Source organism: Erythrolamprus reginae, chromosome 2, assembly GCF_031021105.1.
Source record: "Erythrolamprus reginae isolate rEryReg1 chromosome 2, rEryReg1.hap1, whole genome shotgun sequence".
In the NCBI taxonomy this organism is placed as follows: domain Eukaryota; kingdom Metazoa; phylum Chordata; class Lepidosauria; order Squamata; family Dipsadidae; genus Erythrolamprus; species Erythrolamprus reginae.
Window position 1 is genome coordinate 166,886,802 of NC_091951.1, and position 15,330 is coordinate 166,902,131.

Sequence of the window (15,330 nt, forward strand, 5' to 3'; positions counted from 1 at the left end):
CCCAGCTGGGAAGCGAAGCTAGGCTGCCCCAAGCGCGCGCGCGTTGCTGGGGCTGCTCCCCAGCTGGGGAGCGGATCTGGGGTTTCCCCAAGCGCGCGCGCGTTGCCGGCTCCGCTTCCCAGCTGGGAAGCGGAGCTAGGCTGCCCCAAGCTCGCGCTCCAGCCCACCGCCGCTGGGGTCTTACGGGGCAAGAGGGGGAAGACCCAGGGAAGCCTCTGCCCGGCGGGGAAACTCCACCATCTACGCATGCGTGGAAGGGCACGCATGCGCAGATGATGGAGTTTACTTCCGGGTTGAAAACTAGCGAAATAGCCCTTTCGCGATCCTTGAGGACGCGAAACTCGAGGGTTCACTGTATAGGAATCTCCTGTGAAAATGCCCATACTGAAAAACAGTCAAATAGGCTTGAATGTACCATTGTAAAAAGTAATCTAAAAGGTAAACATTATCTTGAAATTGTGGAAAGTCACAGCAATCTACGTAAGTATTGCTTTGAAAAGTATTATGATATACATACAGGGTATTTTAAGATTTCTTCCCACTGCTTCTTTTTTTCAGCCATTTATTGTCCTTTCATTTCCAATTATTGTAACAACTGAAACCCAGATGCAATAACAATATTAAATGCATTAATATTTATCTGCTATTACAGAATATGTAATATGCATTTCATATTGTACTTGTAAACTTTTTCCTTTCGATTAAAAGGTTACATGTTCTAAAACTGAGCCTATTTTGTAGTGAGGTTTATGGTTTTGGTTTTATGGGATATGGAAACTGCATGCAGTTTTATTACTTGTAAGAAGTGCTTTATGAAAAAATGAGTAAGTAACAAATCAAAGGTCAGCAACTAATTAGATAGTTAATAAAAAATATTCCCAATGTTATTTGCAATTATGTACATTGATATTATTTCATAATAAAAACATTAAATTTGCCTCAAATAATTTAGATTGGGATGAACAATTCCATTGTTTTGGCAGTCACTTTTTAAATATTTTCACTTAAGAAATTTGGCTTTCAAACAATTCTTAAGATTGCATTAGCAAGGGATAGCACCAAAACTATCCCTGTTGCTGAGCCTCCCTGCGAAGGCTCCTGGATTTGGGTGGAAAAAGCGAAAGGAGAAGCAGTATGCTTTGTCCCATATTTGGGTAGACCAGGTGGCCTGATAAAAAAAAAAAAATCTCTTCCCTGGTGTAGACAACAAAGCGAGGAGAGTGTGTGCTTACAGGTTAGGTTAATCTACCTAATATGTAAGTAGCTCGGGTTTGAATCCCAGAAGACTATGGCTAGCGGACGAGAGCTAAATAGCTTAAAATAAATCTATAGTAGTCTCCCTTTATTTCTTGGTCAGTAAATATGAATTCAGTACAAAAATAGTTTGTTGTGAAAGCCTCCCTGCAAAGGCTCTTGGATTGGGGCTGAAAGGGTGAAAGCGGAAGTAGTATACTTTGTCCCATATTTGGGTACACCAGGTTGTCCTAATAAAAAACACTTACGGTAATTGTCTAAATACTTTAATCAAGTCACAGCAAGAGTTCTGAAGCATTAAGTTCTTATTTAAATGGAGAGAGGAGATTTTGCAGTTAAAGCGTTCATGAACCATGAAACTGTAGACCAACCTTTCCTAATTAACATTGGATTTAGCTCCCTAAAATATCAGATCAAACCACCTGAGGAATTTTGGGATTTGTAAATCATAAATCTGCAGGTACCAAGGTTGGAGAAAACTGCTTTCCAGTATTCAAGCAACAACTGAAATGACTTTAAAAATTAAATGGCGTTAATTTTTCTCACCATACTCCAAATCCAGTATAAAATTGGTTAAAAGAACAAAAAAATATAGATGCTTCCTTCTCCCCAAGTTATCCCAGAAGAGGCATATAAAGTCATGAAATTTTTAATTTTCTGTTTTCACATTTATACATTAAAGGTGTATAACTGTTGATTTATTTTGCATACTGTTTGTATTGGTTTGGATCCAATAATACTCTGCGCAAGTAGAAAATCATTTTCATATATTCTGTTTCAATCAATTCTGCTCTCCTATAACATAACCAATGGCAGTGTGGAGTTTTTTCAACTGCAAACATTTTTCAAAGATGCAAGCAGGACAACTGTGTTAGCAGGGGGAGAAATGTGTATAGTACCAGTTTTCAAATACAGTAATCCCTCGCTACTTCGCGGTTCATCTTTTGCGGATTCGCTACTTCATGGGTTTTCAAAGGGGGCTTAAATCTATTAAATCCATTGAAAATTTTAAATCCATTAAAAATTAATAAAATTCTTCTACAGTACTAATGTACTCTATTAAAGAAACTGGTATGATATCACATATAGTTCCAGCTGAGAAACATTATAGAATGACTGTTTAATGCAAAGGGTGGGTTTTAAAAGTCCTAATACTGTACTCGTTAAATACATTAAAAAAAATATTTCCTCTACTTCACGGAAATTAGTTTTTCATGATGGTCTTGGAACGCAGCCCCCGCGAAAAACGAGGGATTGTTGTATTGTGATGTGATAAAGAATATGGCATCTATAGTAACAATATATTTACAGGGACATCATCACCTGTGCATGCCAACTCTGTGATTTGAAAAAAATATTTTAATTTAAAACAATTACACAGAAAACCAGCAACTGCAAGAAATTATCCACTGAACTCACATCAGGTTAGTAAATAAGGTAGGATATAGGAAATATCCCAGAAAAAAGGCAAAGGTAAGCTGAGTGAAATTATCCTTTGACCTATGCACTTCTACCACTTCAGCTCTTTGATTTGTTGGAAATCCTTTTGTAAAACAATGTTCTTGTATAGGTCAGTATCCAGATCAAATTCAGGCTAGCACGATACTTTTCTGCTGCTGATAGCGGGCTTGGCTCTTCTTGCGCTCCCTGTTTGGCTGGGCTAGGGGCGGGCGGTGGAGGGGCAAGCAGCGTCAGTGGGGTGTGTGTCACATCCTGGTGTCTCATTCAGATATGTCGCTCCGCGTGCGCTCAGGGAGGGCCGGCCAGGCACTGGGCTGGGGGAGAAGGTGGCCTCTGCTGCGGGGAGGCGAGGCGAGGCAAGGAGGCACAGCTCCCCAAGGGCACGCCGGGTGATGGCCTCCTGCCCTGCCCCATTGTGGTTGGGGCCTTTTAATTTCCCCCTTAGCGGAAGAGGCTGCTTTAGGATCGGGGGGGGGGAGATATCAAGAGTGTGCTGCCCAAAACCCCGCAATGCACCGAAGCTGCAAACGGTGAACTGCGAAGTGGCGAGGAATCACTGTAATATCAAGGACATCCACTAAAGTTGATTTTATACCGGGGCAGGGGAGAACCAGGAATGTCTATTGCACAATGAAAGTACATTCAATAAATATTGGATATAGCCTTTAAGGATATGGAGTGTAGTCTTTAAAGATATGGAAACAAATGTTCAACTTGCTCCCTGCTCTCTAGTACCGATCTGATTTATAACAATGTATTCAATATAGACCACAAGTTTTCATTATAACGGACATGCTTTGGCACAATAAATCTCCGAACTATAGAACATTATAAAGAATATGCCAGTGATGGCGAACCTATGGCATGGGTGCCACAGATGCACACAGAGCCATATCTGCCAGCACATGAGCTGTTGTTGCCTTAGCTCAGCTCCAGCACCCATGTGCACACTGGCCAACTGATTTTCAGCTCACATGGAGGCTCTGGGAGGGCATTTCCGGCTTCCGGAAGGCCTCTGAGGGGATGGGGGAGAGCATTTTTGCCCTCCCCAGGCCCCAGAGAAGCCTCTGGAGAAGGTGAAAAACGGGCCCACCAGAAGTTAGGAAATGGGCTGTTTCTGGTCTCCAGAGGGGCAGGGGAGGAAATTTTCGCCCTCCCCAGGGATTGAATTATAGATGTGGGCACTCGCGCAGGCATGACAGTGTGTGTGCACATGCTTTCGGCACCCAAGGGAAAAAAGATTTGCCATCACTGCTCTATGCCATTACAGTGATCTTCATGTATAATGCACTACAACCAAGCATCTACATTGCAAACAGCCAGGTACATGCTCTTGCTTTATATTACAGCAACACCTGTTAACATTATTCATAATTTGGAAACAAATTACGTAATGCTCCAACCATTCTATCTTGTCTTACTAGGAAAAATATTTCCACCCATCTCCAGAATAACTCTGCTTGTTAATACTATTTATACATCTATTTTAATGAAAGATATACTACACATGTAATTTTAAATGATTAGGTAATATTTATCCTGAGAATTTGCTATGGTTCTGACAATAAAGATACTAAATTCATGCCCATTCAGAACCAGGCTATTTTATACTCAATGCTACACATATGAGGGAGAGGAATTATTAGAACAGGTGTGAACTTACTTTTATTACTTTTCCAGAGGCGGCATATGAGAAGCTGAAGGTTGGACAATTAAAGGGGAATTAAAAAGCCGTTATGTGGCCCAAAGACAGAATATGTATAGCTACTGGGCTTAAGTTTTTAGTTCTTGGTAGTCTGCAAGCTTAGTTTATTTTCTTGCAGAAGTTACTTTACCCAGCTAGATAACATCAATGTTACGTATGACGGAGAAGGGCATACATAATACCAATGTGTCCATTGGTTACTCATTTCTCTAAGTACTAAGTTTCCAGAAATTCACTATCCTTATACGATTGGATTAATTTAAAATGTTAACAGTTTGCCATTTGAAACTGGAGCTAAGTGAATTGCGAAACTGTTACCATACCATTTCAAAGATATGATCAAAAACCTAGGAAGGAAACAGACAGCCTAGTACCCATCCCCCCATCAGTCAACGCCCACTAAATCAAGAAACAGCACCAGATGAACAGCTAGGGAAGAAACAATTTCCTAATAAAGGAATCATCAAGAAGGTAACCATACCGACCAAGATTGGCAGGGTAAACAGTCAGAAAAGTCAAGTCTCCTTTGCATTGATAATGTTACCTAGCTAGGTTATGAAATGTCTATAAGAAAAGAAAAGAAAAGAGAAAAGAAAAAAGCAGTCCAGCTCAGAAAGCACCAAAAACTGAATGGAAAGGAAATAGGAAGTTTCACTGTGTGAACAAAAATATGCTTGCTGAATATTGGCTATAGTAAACCCTGTTATAGTTCTGCATTTTGGTTTTATGGAAACTAACTTTACTGTTCTTATTCTTATCCTTATGTCCATCATTATCTACAGTATTAAAGTTCATGTAACAGAAAGTTCACCCAAAACACTTCCATTTCATTTATAAAATATTTTAAATTGTACTATCACAGTAATTACAAAAACATGAAGAGTTATGTCTCTTACCAACTGAAATTCTCTGCGTCTGTCATAAGCATGCTGGATACCACTGTCTGTCCACAAAGCTCTTACTGTTGGAAGGTACTGTAAGAAAGTATAGGTTTGCACCATCCCTTGCACCACTTCTGAACGGGTATCAAAGGCCATCATCTTGTCACCATTGGTTTGATTAGCAGGATTTCCCCATGGAATATGAAGTTTCTCACGAGCATCCACAAGGACTCTAACACCTTCAACAAAATTGAAACTATGTGTTAGTTTCCAAATGCATTTATATTAATCTTAATAACTGGTTACTCTCAAAACACAAAACATGACCCATGTATATAAACAGCTTCATTCTCTCACCCAAAATGTAAGCAACTATCAAATGGAAAAACATATATGCAGACTACAAATAGGTAACAATTAATTCCAAATCCATTAGCCTTTGTACGTATAATAAATACTTCTAAAACTTTTTAAAATATTAAAAGTTTTTCAAAGTATGATTATGAACACTTTATTTAAATTATAAGTGATAGCTGAGTTGAAATCTATACACTTAGCATTCTGATTCAAACAAATTTTGAACCATATTTTTACAAATTTTAATTTTCCCTTAAAAAGTTTAGTATTGCTCATATTTATTTTCATATATGTAATTCCAGACATTTATAGTAGCAAAAATTAATTACATGCTTCTGGGAGTTCTACTGTATTCAACTCAGCAGTTTTACATCTCATAAACATGCAGAGAAACAGCTGCAGCAAACAGGAGAAAACGATAAAATATAGATTAATCATTCTCATATATGTCAAAGTTTAAATGAATCTAAGGTGCAACAAAAATGATTAAACACCTTTAATTTAATTTAAAATACAAATAAATGTGGCAACATTTTAAACAACCTTTTTGATATTTAAACACCTAAGAAATGTTTAAAAATAAAAATTTAAAAAGCAAAATTTGTATTAATTGGTTCAAGATTGAATGAAATATTGGTGTACTGCATAAAAATGTTCTTGTTTTACCATTGTCACAGACTTGTTAGACGAAAGTCTAACATTAGCACTTATCTTTTCCTAAAGATACCTGGGTTAGGATAATATATTTTATCCATGTAAATTAATATTTATTAACGTTATCAATATATAAACACAGTGCACTTTATGTAGTTCACTAATGTATTTCAAAGGCTGATATAATCAATACCTATCACATGATACTGTCATAAAGCATAGATTATTACTATTACTATTATTATTATTTATTAGATTTGTATGCCGCCCCTCTCCGCAGACTCGGGTGGCTCGCAACAGTGATAAAACAATATACAATAACAAATCTAATATTAAAAGTCTAAAATAACAATTTAACATTAAAAGCCTAAAAAACCCATTATTTAAAAAGCATACACACAAACATACCATACATAAAACTACATAGGCAAGGGGAGATGTCTCAGTTCCCCCATGCCTGATAGCAGAGGTAGGTTTTAAGAAGTTTATGAAAAGTAAGGAGGGTGGGGGCAATCCTAATCTCTGGGGGGAGCTGGTTCCAGAGGGCCGGGGCCGCCACAGAGAAGGCTCTTCCCTTGGGTCCCGCCAACTGACATTGTATAGTCAACGGGACCTGGAGAAGGCCAACTCTGTGGGACCTAACCAGGCGCTGGGATTCGTGTGGCAGAAGGCGGTCTCGCAGATATTCTGGTCCGGTGCCATGAAGGGCTTTATAGGTCATAACCAACACTTTGAATTGTGATCGGAAACTGATCGGCAACCAATGCAGACTGCGAAGTGTTGGTGTAACATGGGCATACCTAGGGAAGCCCATGATTGGTCTCGCAGCTGCATTCTGCACGATCTGAAGTTTCCAAACACTCTTCAAAGGTAGCCCCATGTAGAGAGTGTTACAGTAGTCGAACCTCGAGGTGATGAGGGCATAAGTGACTGTGAGCAGTGACACCCGGTCCAAGTAGGGCCGCAATTGGTGCACCAGGCGAACCTGGGTAAATGCCCCCCTCGCCACAGCTGAAAGATGTTTCTATAATGTGAGCTGTGGATCGAGGAGGACGCCCAAGTTGCGGACCCTCTCTGAGGGGGTCAATAATTCCCCCCCCAGGGTGATGGACGGACAGATAGAATTGTCCTTGGGAGGCAAAACCCACAGCCACTCCGTCTTATCAGGGTTGAGTTTGAGTCTGTTGACACCCATCCAGACCCCAACATCCTCCAGACACCGGCACATCACTTCCACTGCTTCGTTGACTGGACATGGGAAGGAGATGTACAGCTGGGTATCATCGTCGTACTGATGATACCTCACCCCATGCCCTTGGATGATCTCACCCAGCGGTTTCATGTAGATTTTAAATAGCAGGGGGGAGAGGACCGACCCCTGAGGCACCCCACAAGGGAGAGACCTAGAGGTCGACCTCTGACCCCCACTAACACCGACTGCAACTTATGTGGCGAGCGACCCACCGGAGAGATAGGAGAACCACTGAAGAACAGTGCCTCACACTCCCAACCCCTCCAGCCAGTGCAGAAGTATACCATGGTCGATGGTATCAAAAGCCGCTGAGAGGTCAAGAAGCACCAGGACAGAGGACAAGCCCCTGTCCCGGGCCCGCCAGAGGTCATCCATCAACACAACCAAAGCAGTTTCCGTGCTGTAGCCGGGCCTGAATCCAGACTGCTGAGGACCTAGATAATCGGCTTCTTCCAAGGACCACTAGAGTTGGAGTGCCACCATCTTCTCAACAACCTTCCCCATAAAGGGAAGGTTGGAGACTGGACGGTTGTTATTAAACACGGCTGGGTCCAGGGAAGGCTTCTTGAGGAGGGGGCGCACAAGTGCCTCCTTATAAAGGGCCGGAAAGGACCCCCCTCCCCAAGGAGGCATTGACAATCTCCTGGGCCCAGCTCCATGTCACCCCTCGGCTGGCCGAGACCAGCCGGGATAGACACGGATCCATGCCCAAGATTACAACAGCGAAGAACAAATTATTTTTGGTTTGAATGTATTATCAATAGTTTATCAATAATAGGAAAGGTGGGATATAAATCTAAAGAATAAATAAAATTAAAGGAAATGTCTTGATTTTTATAGCAAAATGTAGTCTGTTTTTTATACATTTTACTGTGTTTATTAAGATATATAAATTGTCCCATCATCAAAGAAGAAAGTTTGAAAAGGTTTGTTTTTAATGTTTCCAATAATTTAGAACAGCAATTAACAGTTGAGGCTTTAAAAAGTACATGTAAAATTATTTACCAAGAAATATATACTGCTGACAAACATGAAAAAATATTTTAGTGATGGAATGAGTGTAAATTATAACAGATACTTTGTATTATAGTGTACTATTAGCAATCTTTTGTAAGAAAATGTAACAGTGGCCTTAATACACCAGTTATGTATGTAACAAAACTAAGTTCTTTAGTTGCATTTCCTCTGCAATGACTGAAAAATGATTTTATTCCATTTGATATATAAGCCATATTTCAAATCTAACTCCATATTTAAGCTAGCTGAGATTTTAAAACCACAGAATTTTAAAAAATATAATTCATATATTTAAAATTGCTTTTATCTTCATTTCTCAATAACTAAATACGAAAATGATGTCTATTAGTTTTCAGTATCAAATAATGTCTATTTAAGCTACAGCCTTAAATTGAAATAGAATATGTTTTCATACATTTCCAGATTTCTAAACATGGTGGTGGAAGACAACGAATTACCCTGTTTCCCCCAAAATAAAACCTCCCCTGATATTAAGCACAATTGGGCTTTGGAGTGGCAATAAGGTCAAGTGCTTATTTTAGGTTTCAAAAAAATATAAGACAGGGTCTCATTTTCGGGAAAAACATGGTAGATGATATTCAAAGTTGTTTATATTTCTTGAATGGCATTAAAAGACAAATTTGTTTACTATTGGAAAAGTTCCAAATTTATTTCTATGAATTATACTGCATAATTACAGTTAAAGCATCCACTAGTGCCATGCCCACCATTCTCTCATTTACTTATCCCCCCAAAGTAGTTTCCCTACCTATCCCTCCCAAATCTCTTTTCACAGTTCCACAGCATCATGTAAAAACAGAAAGCGTTCTCTCCCTGACTATAACTTGCAAGAGGAATTCAACTGGATTTAACTGAAAACACAACAAACCTTTGCAATCAACAACGCTTCACGCTAAGCAAAACGCACACTAAAGCACAATATTTGTTTTAAAATGAAATCCGGGTTATAGATGAAGCTGTACCTCTGTTATGCTACCCTAAATTTTCTTTCATATCTTTGGAAACTGATCTTCCTAACACATTTTCCCCCTTGTCCAAATTAAAGCTGCCTTAGACTCTGGTCATTTCAACATTCCACCAACCATGTATTTATTTATTTGACTTCTATGCCACCCAATCCCGTATCTCTCAGAGACACATGATGCACAGCCCACACTAGTTTTTGCTATTCCAGCAATAATGTCTCCAAAAACCTATACTGTACAGTGTTCTCTTGATTTTTGCGGGGTATGCGTTCCGAGACCACCCGCGAAAGTCAAATTTCCGCGAAGTAGAGATGTGGAAGTAAATACACCATTTTTGGCTATGAACAGTATCACAAGCCCTCCCTTAACATTTTAAATCCCTAAATTACCATTTCCCATTCCCTTAACAACCATTTACTCACCATTATTACTGGTACTCACCACTGAATAAGACACTTAGTGATCCTAATATTTATAAACATAATTATTTATTAACAACAATTTTTTTTTGTTATTTATTTGCAAAAAGTATTAGTTTGGCGATGAGGTATGACGTTATTGGGTGGGGAAAACCGTGGTATAGGAAAAAACCCGTGAAGTGTTTTTAATTAATATTTTTTTTAAAAAAAAACCATGGTATAGGCCAGTGTTTCCCAACCATGGCAACTTGAAGATATTTGGATTTCAACTCCAAGAATTCCCCAGCCAGCATTTGCTGGCTGGGGAATTCTGGGAGTTGAAGTCCAAATATCTTCAACTTGCCAAGGTTGGGAAACACTGGTACAGGCAGGCTATTCACGAAGTTTGAACCCGAGAAAATCAAGGGAACACTGTACATCATTTCTTCCACATAGGTGTATCCCTCCATTCAGCCTCCCTGCCAAACGCAAGTGACCACTACAACTTTATTAAATGTATTAGTTACATTTATTTATAAGTTAAATTTGCAGGAAACAGGAGCTTTGTGCAACTTTGCGTGAGGTTGTTTAAATCTGCAGCAAACAATAGCTATGTGCAACTCTTGACACATAAACAAGGCCGTCCGCCAAAAACGCCATCCCGTTAAGGCACCGAGGGAGGACGACGCCTCGCAGGGCACAAAGAACGTGTCTGACTTTTAAACCCCGAGGCTTTGATTGAACGGCTACCGCATTTCTAACACAGGCAACCCTCGCCCACTCCACTACACACACACACCCCACCGCCCAGGCCACATCCGCCAGACAGGACGCCGATTTCGCCCAACCCTCGCTCCGATCCGAAAACCGAGGCGAGGATGGGGCAGCACCTGCCCTCGCCTTTGCCCGCCTCCCCACCCCCGCCCTCGTATGCTGCCTTAGCCCAGAGCCCATCTCCACGCAGGCCATTTTTCCACCCCCTCCCAGCATCCGCCGACCTCCCCCCCCCCACTCTTTCTCGGGTCCTCAGAAGCGCCACAGCCTCAAAGTGCGTCGGGCGGAAGGTGGCCGCCTCAGCCATGCTTTCAGGAAGGCGGGGGGGGTGGGGTAAGGCGTGACTTTTTCTTTCTTATTTTTTTTGCGGCCATGCCCTCGCAGATTTCCTTCACCGGGCGTTGCAACGGCTTCTTCCCCCACACACAAAACCGGGCTTTTCTTCGGCAGTCTTTTCTCTCTCTCGACGCCGCCTGTCTTCTCGGGGCTTTGGGGTCGCTCGACCGCAACAACAACCGCCCCGCTGCCAGTTTGCAACCTCCGAGGGACTCGCCTCAGCCAACCCGCCCGACTGCCTCCCTCCCTTTTGCAGCCCCCCTCGCCGGTCTCCCGCAACCGTACCCTTGATGACGTTGCTGTAGATGGTGGCGCGGAATTCCTCGCGGGCTGACCGGTCCCAGTCCTGCCCGTGAATGATGCGCATCTGTTTGAGGAAGGTACTCTTGCCGCTTTCGCCCGCGCCCAGCAAAAGGATCTTGACGAGCCGCTTGACGTAGGTCTTCTCGCGGTAAAGGGACTTGTCAATCGCTTTAGACCGCCGCTGCTGCTCGGCCTCGCTGCTGTTGAGCATGCAGCCGGGGAAGCAGCCTGACAGCGAGGACCGCGATGGCAGGAAATCCGCCATCTTAGCGAGCACTGCCAGCCAGGGAGCGGCCGCAGCGGCCCTGCACCGCTCTGCGCCTGCGCGGAACCCGGGTCGCTCCGCTCAGACCCCGCCTCTCCGGTTGCCCCCCTATGACAGGAGACGCTTGCTCGGAGAGCCTCGCGTCAAGAAGGACCAATCAGAGACTCGGCCTGCTTTCACGTGGTACCCGCTTCTTGGCTTCTCTAAGATGGCTGGCCCCGCCCATAGGCCTAGCACGTGATCCTATCATCTGGTCTCTGTGTTTGGAATTTCCCCTTCAGATTTGTCACGTGATGAGTTCTCCCCCACCTCCAGAGCCTGATTTGTTTTTTTAAAAAAATGGCTCGAGTATGTCTTTGAGGTGCATCGGATGTGTTGGCGTGTCGAGCTATTGCCTCGTTATGAGCCTCGGCTGATCTCGAATCAGTTTGAATTTTCCCCCGTTACGATGCATACCCAGAATTTGACATATTAATTAACTTTGTGGAATGACATATTAATTAACTTTGTGGAAGCAAGGTGTACATTTCTCCCCTCTTCAGTAATATTCCAAAACGTTTGAACAAACATCATTATACAGAAATCAGATGCAAAAACATCACACAGCAGGCATCAAATGGTGGCCTGGTAAATTGGGAATGCTGCAGCCTTTGGGCCATAATCAAAATATTCATTCCTGAACGGGATATCTTCTCATTCATGCTATTCGCTTTCTTCTGAGTTGCTCCTATCCACGTCGTAAAATCTGCTTTCAAAAGTCCTAATATCTGCCTGTTGCTTTGGGTGGTGGGTGGGGTGGAGAAGGGGCAAGGCCTGAATTGTAACTGCTGGTTCCCTTGGCACTTAGTGCCCAGCCACTCCCAACATCTCAGAAGTTCCTCAAATGGGTGTTTGCAAATATTTTTTTTAAAAAATCAAGATTTTAGCCAGAAAATGTAATCAAAGTTCAACAGTTGCATAAGGTATGAAAAACAGGAAGAGCTTCATTTGCATTTGTGGCTGTCACACAGATTTTTTTTTTAATTGTATCTTGTGGAGGGCAGCAATGTAGAATTGGAATGGAACGGAACAGAACAGAATTCTTTATTGGCCAGGTGTGATTGGACATAAGGAATTTTTCTTGTTGCATATGCTCTCAGTGTACATAAAAGAAAAGACACATTAGGAATCATAAGGTACAACACGTAATGATAGTCACAAGGTACAAATAAGCAATAAAATAATATTAGGAGACAGTCAATTTAAATCATAAGGATACAAGCTGCAAAGTTACAGTCCTGCAGCCATAAGTGGGAGGAGATGGTAGGATGATAGGAACGATGAGAAGATTAATAGTAGTACAGCAGCAGTGGGTTGCCACAGTTTAGGCCAGTTCTTCGAACTGGTAGCACTGGTAGTAGGAGGCTCCACCCATCCACCCAAGATGCGGCACCTGCCCATCCAAGAAGCTTTTGTGCATGCACAGAAGTGTTGCATACGCATCCACAGAAGTGTTGCATTGCACGTACACATAAATGCGCACACAAACCAGTAGCAAAATCATTTAGAACCCATCACTGTAGTGCAGGCTTAGTAAATAGTGTGACAGTGTTAAGGGAATTATTTGTTTAGCGGATGGCATTCGGAAAAAAATGTTCTTGTGTTTAGTTGTTCTGGTGTGCAGTGCTCTATAGCATCGTTTTGAGGGTAGGAGTTGAGATAGTTTATATCCAGGATGTGAGGGGTCTGTAAATATTTTCACAGTGCTCTTTTTGACTTATCCAGTACAGTATATAGGTCCTCAAAGGCAGGCAGGTTGGCAGTAATTTTGTTTTAGTTTTTTGTGGGTTTTTTTTTTTTTTTTGCAATTCTAATTATCCTCTGAAGTCTGTGTCTGTCTTGTTGGATTGCAGAACCAAACCAGACAGTTACAAAGGTACAGATGACAGACTCAATAATTCCTCTGTAGAACTGTATCAGCAGTTTGGGCAGTTTGAACTTCCTGAATTGACACAGAAAGAACATTCTTTGTTGTGCTTTTTTGATGACGTTTTTGATGTTAGGTGTCCATTTTAGATCTTGAAATATGGTAGAAACTAGAAATTTGAAGGGCTCTATTGTTGATACTGTGTTGTCTAAAATTGTTGGAGGTGGAAGTATGGGAGAATTTCTCCTGAAGTCTACCGCCATTTCTACAGTCTTCAGAGTATTCAGTTCCAGGTTGTTCCAGTTGCCCCACAAGGCTAGTTGTTCAACCACCCATCTGTACACAGATCAGAGGTGGGTTCCTCCCAGTTCAGACCAGTGCTATAGAACCAGTAGTAAATTGGTGGCTTGGGTCGCTAGAACCAGCAGTGACTGAGGCCTGCTACATCCCCGAACTGGCTCTCTCATCAGCGCTGTAGATGCCGTCATTTTATTTTTGCTTCTGCGCATGTGCAGAAGCTGCTTTTTGCTTCTGCGCATGTGCAGAAGCTCGGGTTTTAGCACTGTGCATGCGTGTGTGCACCTGTGCAGCATGTCAGAAAGCAAACCGGCAGAGAGAGGAGTCAGAACCCACCCCTGATGCAAATGCATCATTGTCTCGAATGAAACCAATCACTGTTGTGTCATCTACAAACTTCAGTGGTTTAAGAGATGGATTGTTTGAGCTGAGCAGTGAGCAATCGCTCACTTAAAAATCATCATCAACTCAGAGTTTTCCAAACCTGCCCAGAAGCCGAGAGGGAAAGAGTGAGAGGGAAGGAGAGAGAGAGGAAGAGAGGAAGAGAGAGAAACAAATAGAAAAAAGAGAGGAAGGAAAAGAGAAAGAAAAAGAATGGAAGTAAGGAAGAGAGAAAGAAAATCAAAATCTAATTTGAAACTAGCTCAACTATTTAAGCGGCATTTTGATATTGATAGAGTTGCCCTATTATGAGCTCACTGTTATAGACACACAGTAGTATTTTATTTTGAAATTCTCTGAGGCAAAATAGGGTGGGTTTTTTGTTTGTTTGTTTGTTTATTTGTTTATTTATTTGTTTGTTTATTTGTTTGTTTGTTTATTTGTTTGTTTATTTATTATTTCTGTCCCGCCCAGTCCCAAAGGGACTGCCGCTCAGACACTATACTTTTCCGCCCACCCCCCAAAAAATTAGAGGGAACAGTGCTTACAAGTATGTTCAGGTATCACTAACTGATTTGGTTTAGTTAGAAGAATGTCCAGTATGATAGTACTGAATGCTGAACTAAAGGCTACGTAGATCTTTGCAGATTCAAGAATGCTTCAGCCCATAAACGGCCTTGTTCAATTTAGACACCATGTTAGTTTTTTTTATTTTCATACAGAGTTGCTGTCCTTACTGTATACATTCTGGTTGTGTTCATGCAAGCTTGATTAGAAACTTAGATTAATAACTACAAATACTGGCTCATTCTATCCTTTAATTTGAATTCTCACATAAATCATCAATGGTCGCACGAAACCCCTCCAAAATATCTTGGGTTTCAACTTCCAGGATTCTAAGCTTAGTTTTCTGATACTGCAGTATAGCTGCTTCAGGATGTTTTCAAGTAGCAGTCAGGTGTTTCAAACATTTATATGAACATTGATACGAAGAAAAAAAGGTATATAAATTGTGCACTTCAGGTTTTATTGACTACTTAGGATAGCATCTGAAACTCTGCAAAGTACGATAATTATTTGTCTATCCAATTTTACACAGAGAA

At 41.5% G+C, this 15,330-nt stretch overlaps 1 protein-coding gene across 2 annotated transcripts in view; it reads right to left on the reverse strand.

The window, feature by feature from the left end:
- The window catches only part of GNA13 (G protein subunit alpha 13), a 41,473-nt gene extending 29,745 nt beyond the window's left edge, over nucleotides 1-11,728 (reverse strand). The window contains exons 1-3 of one of the 2 annotated variants that reach the window (XM_070740326.1): nucleotides 11,361-11,695; nucleotides 5,988-6,054; nucleotides 5,317-5,540 (exon numbers count right to left, since the gene is read on the reverse strand). In XM_070740326.1, the coding sequence (XP_070596427.1) occupies nucleotides 5,317-5,540; nucleotides 5,988-6,042 (279 nt within the window). In that variant the 5' untranslated portion in view covers nucleotides 6,043-6,054; nucleotides 11,361-11,695. Of the gene's footprint in view, nucleotides 1-5,316; nucleotides 5,541-5,987; nucleotides 6,055-11,360 lie in introns of both variants that reach the window. The other variant, XM_070740325.1, reaches the window with a different exon arrangement.
- Nucleotides 11,729-15,330: the final 3,602 nt, after the last annotated feature.